Source organism: Amaranthus tricolor, chromosome 16, assembly GCF_026212465.1.
Source record: "Amaranthus tricolor cultivar Red isolate AtriRed21 chromosome 16, ASM2621246v1, whole genome shotgun sequence".
Classification (NCBI taxonomy): Eukaryota; Viridiplantae; Streptophyta; class Magnoliopsida; order Caryophyllales; family Amaranthaceae; genus Amaranthus; species Amaranthus tricolor.
The window spans coordinates 22,019,195-22,020,914 of NC_080062.1; the positions used below are offsets into that span (position 1 = coordinate 22,019,195).

A 1,720-nucleotide genomic window follows, 5' to 3' on the forward strand; every position below is an offset into this window, starting at 1 on the left:
AGCACGAAACCTCACTGCCGCTTTCTCCGAACAACTCCACGCCGTCATAAATAATAATCCTACTCAACAACAAGTGTTGGAGGACATGGCGGACCAAATAAAGAATCTGCAAGAACGAATCGAACCCCATCATGAGATACCGAAATCCCATGAATCTCAGGATGGGAACTCGGGGATGTCACGTTCCAGCAGAAGACATAAGAAAAGACGGGAGAGATCAAGGACCCGTGCAAGCCTCAACAGAATTGACTCCCGAGATGACGAAGCAGAGGGCGTTCTGAAAGTGTCCAATCACTGGTGGACAGAAGAAAAGAAGAAAGGAAGAAAGCGTAGCTCACGGGATCTAGCCATCCCACCAGCCCCATCACGATGCCGCGGAATGAGGCCGGCAAGGATAATCTTTCTGAAGACCCCATGCTGATAAGCTCTCTGTTGGCTCCGAAAGTACTAAATACTCCCAACACGACAAAAATAAAGATCCCAAATATGACGGCCTTCGATGGAACATCCTGCCCAAAGGAACACTTGATGGCATATACAAACTTGATGCTGTTGTACACCACCAATCCAGCATTGTGGTGCAAATTCTTCCCAACTACTCTCACAAGAGTAGCCTTGACGTGGTATACCTCCCTTCCAGGGGGAAGTATCCATAATTTTGCCCAATTAGAAGGTAAATTCCTAGGTCACTTTGTAGCATCCAGAAGGCAGGAAAAATCAAACTTTCACTTGCTTAGCATAACACAATTGGAAGGGGAGTCCATATCATCATATTTGAAGAAGTTCCATGAAGCAGTACTGGAAGTAACTGACTTGGAAGAATCAGTCGCCTTGAACGCCCTAATTAACGAAATAAAGGCTCAAAGGCTGAAGTTCCAGTTGGTCGAGAGTCAAGTGAAGACATACGCGGAGGCCATGAAGCAATGTCAAAGCTACGTCACGGCCTCCGAGATATGTCAGGCACATGACCCCAAAAAACGAAAGTCAGAAAAGAAGGATCCAATATCCTCCGATCATTCCTCAAGGAGCAGAGAGGAACATTCATCAAGGAGGGATATAAACTACATGTCGCGTCGTCCGGAACCCCCATCAAACATGGGACCTCCACGATCCAGACATGTATATGTCACAGAAGGAGAGGCCAGGATACGGAATTTGCTCGACCGAGGTAACGATCCGATGTTTAACCGGAATAGGAAAGACATATTCTTCACCGTCCCGGATGAGTTGCCAACTCCATCTCCTACTACCACCCCCTCCGATCGACGCAACTACAATTTGTGGTGTGATTACCACAAAGAACATGCTCATACCTTGGCCCAATGCCGCGAACTCAAACGTATTCTACATCAGTTGGCCGACGAGAGGAAGCTGTCGAGGTTCATCAACCGGAAGGACTATGACACAAGAGGCGAGGTGGAAAGGAGGCCTTGGAACCAAAAACGCATATCCCCCAAAAGAGACGACGCTAGGCGCGAAAGTTCCAACACGTAGGGAACTATTAACATGATTTTCAGCGGTTACACTGAGGAATACCCTACCATCCGCGCCGCAAAAGACAGCGTCCATACTCTGCTCAAAGGACCTCCGAAAACCACCTCAAGTGGGCCAACCATGAAATTCGATGCCACTACCTCCCAACCGCTGCAACAGCCACACACTGACCCTCTAGTGGTTACCCTCAAGATAGGGCAAATGAAGGTTAAGTGAATATTGGTGG

General features: G+C 47.9%; 1 protein-coding gene across 1 annotated transcript; it reads left to right on the top strand.

Annotated features, from left to right (window-relative positions):
* The first annotated feature begins 486 nt into the window (after positions 1-486).
* Positions 487-1,494, top strand: LOC130802638 (uncharacterized). The gene is made up of 2 exons (XM_057666647.1): positions 487-882; positions 961-1,494. The coding sequence occupies exons 1-2, from the start codon at positions 487-489 to the stop codon at positions 1,492-1,494; spliced, it is 930 nt and encodes a 309-aa protein (XP_057522630.1).
* Positions 1,495-1,720: the final 226 nt, after the last annotated feature.

Excerpts from the sequence above, each read along its gene's own strand:
- LOC130802638 (XM_057666647.1), top strand. The coding sequence starts at position 487 with ATGACGGCCTTCGATGGAACATCCTGCCCAAAGGAACACTTGATGGCA. Across the intron at positions 883-960 it reads AAAGGCTGAAGTTCCAGTTG|GCACATGACCCCAAAAAACG; the intron begins GTCGAGAGTCAA and ends GAGATATGTCAG.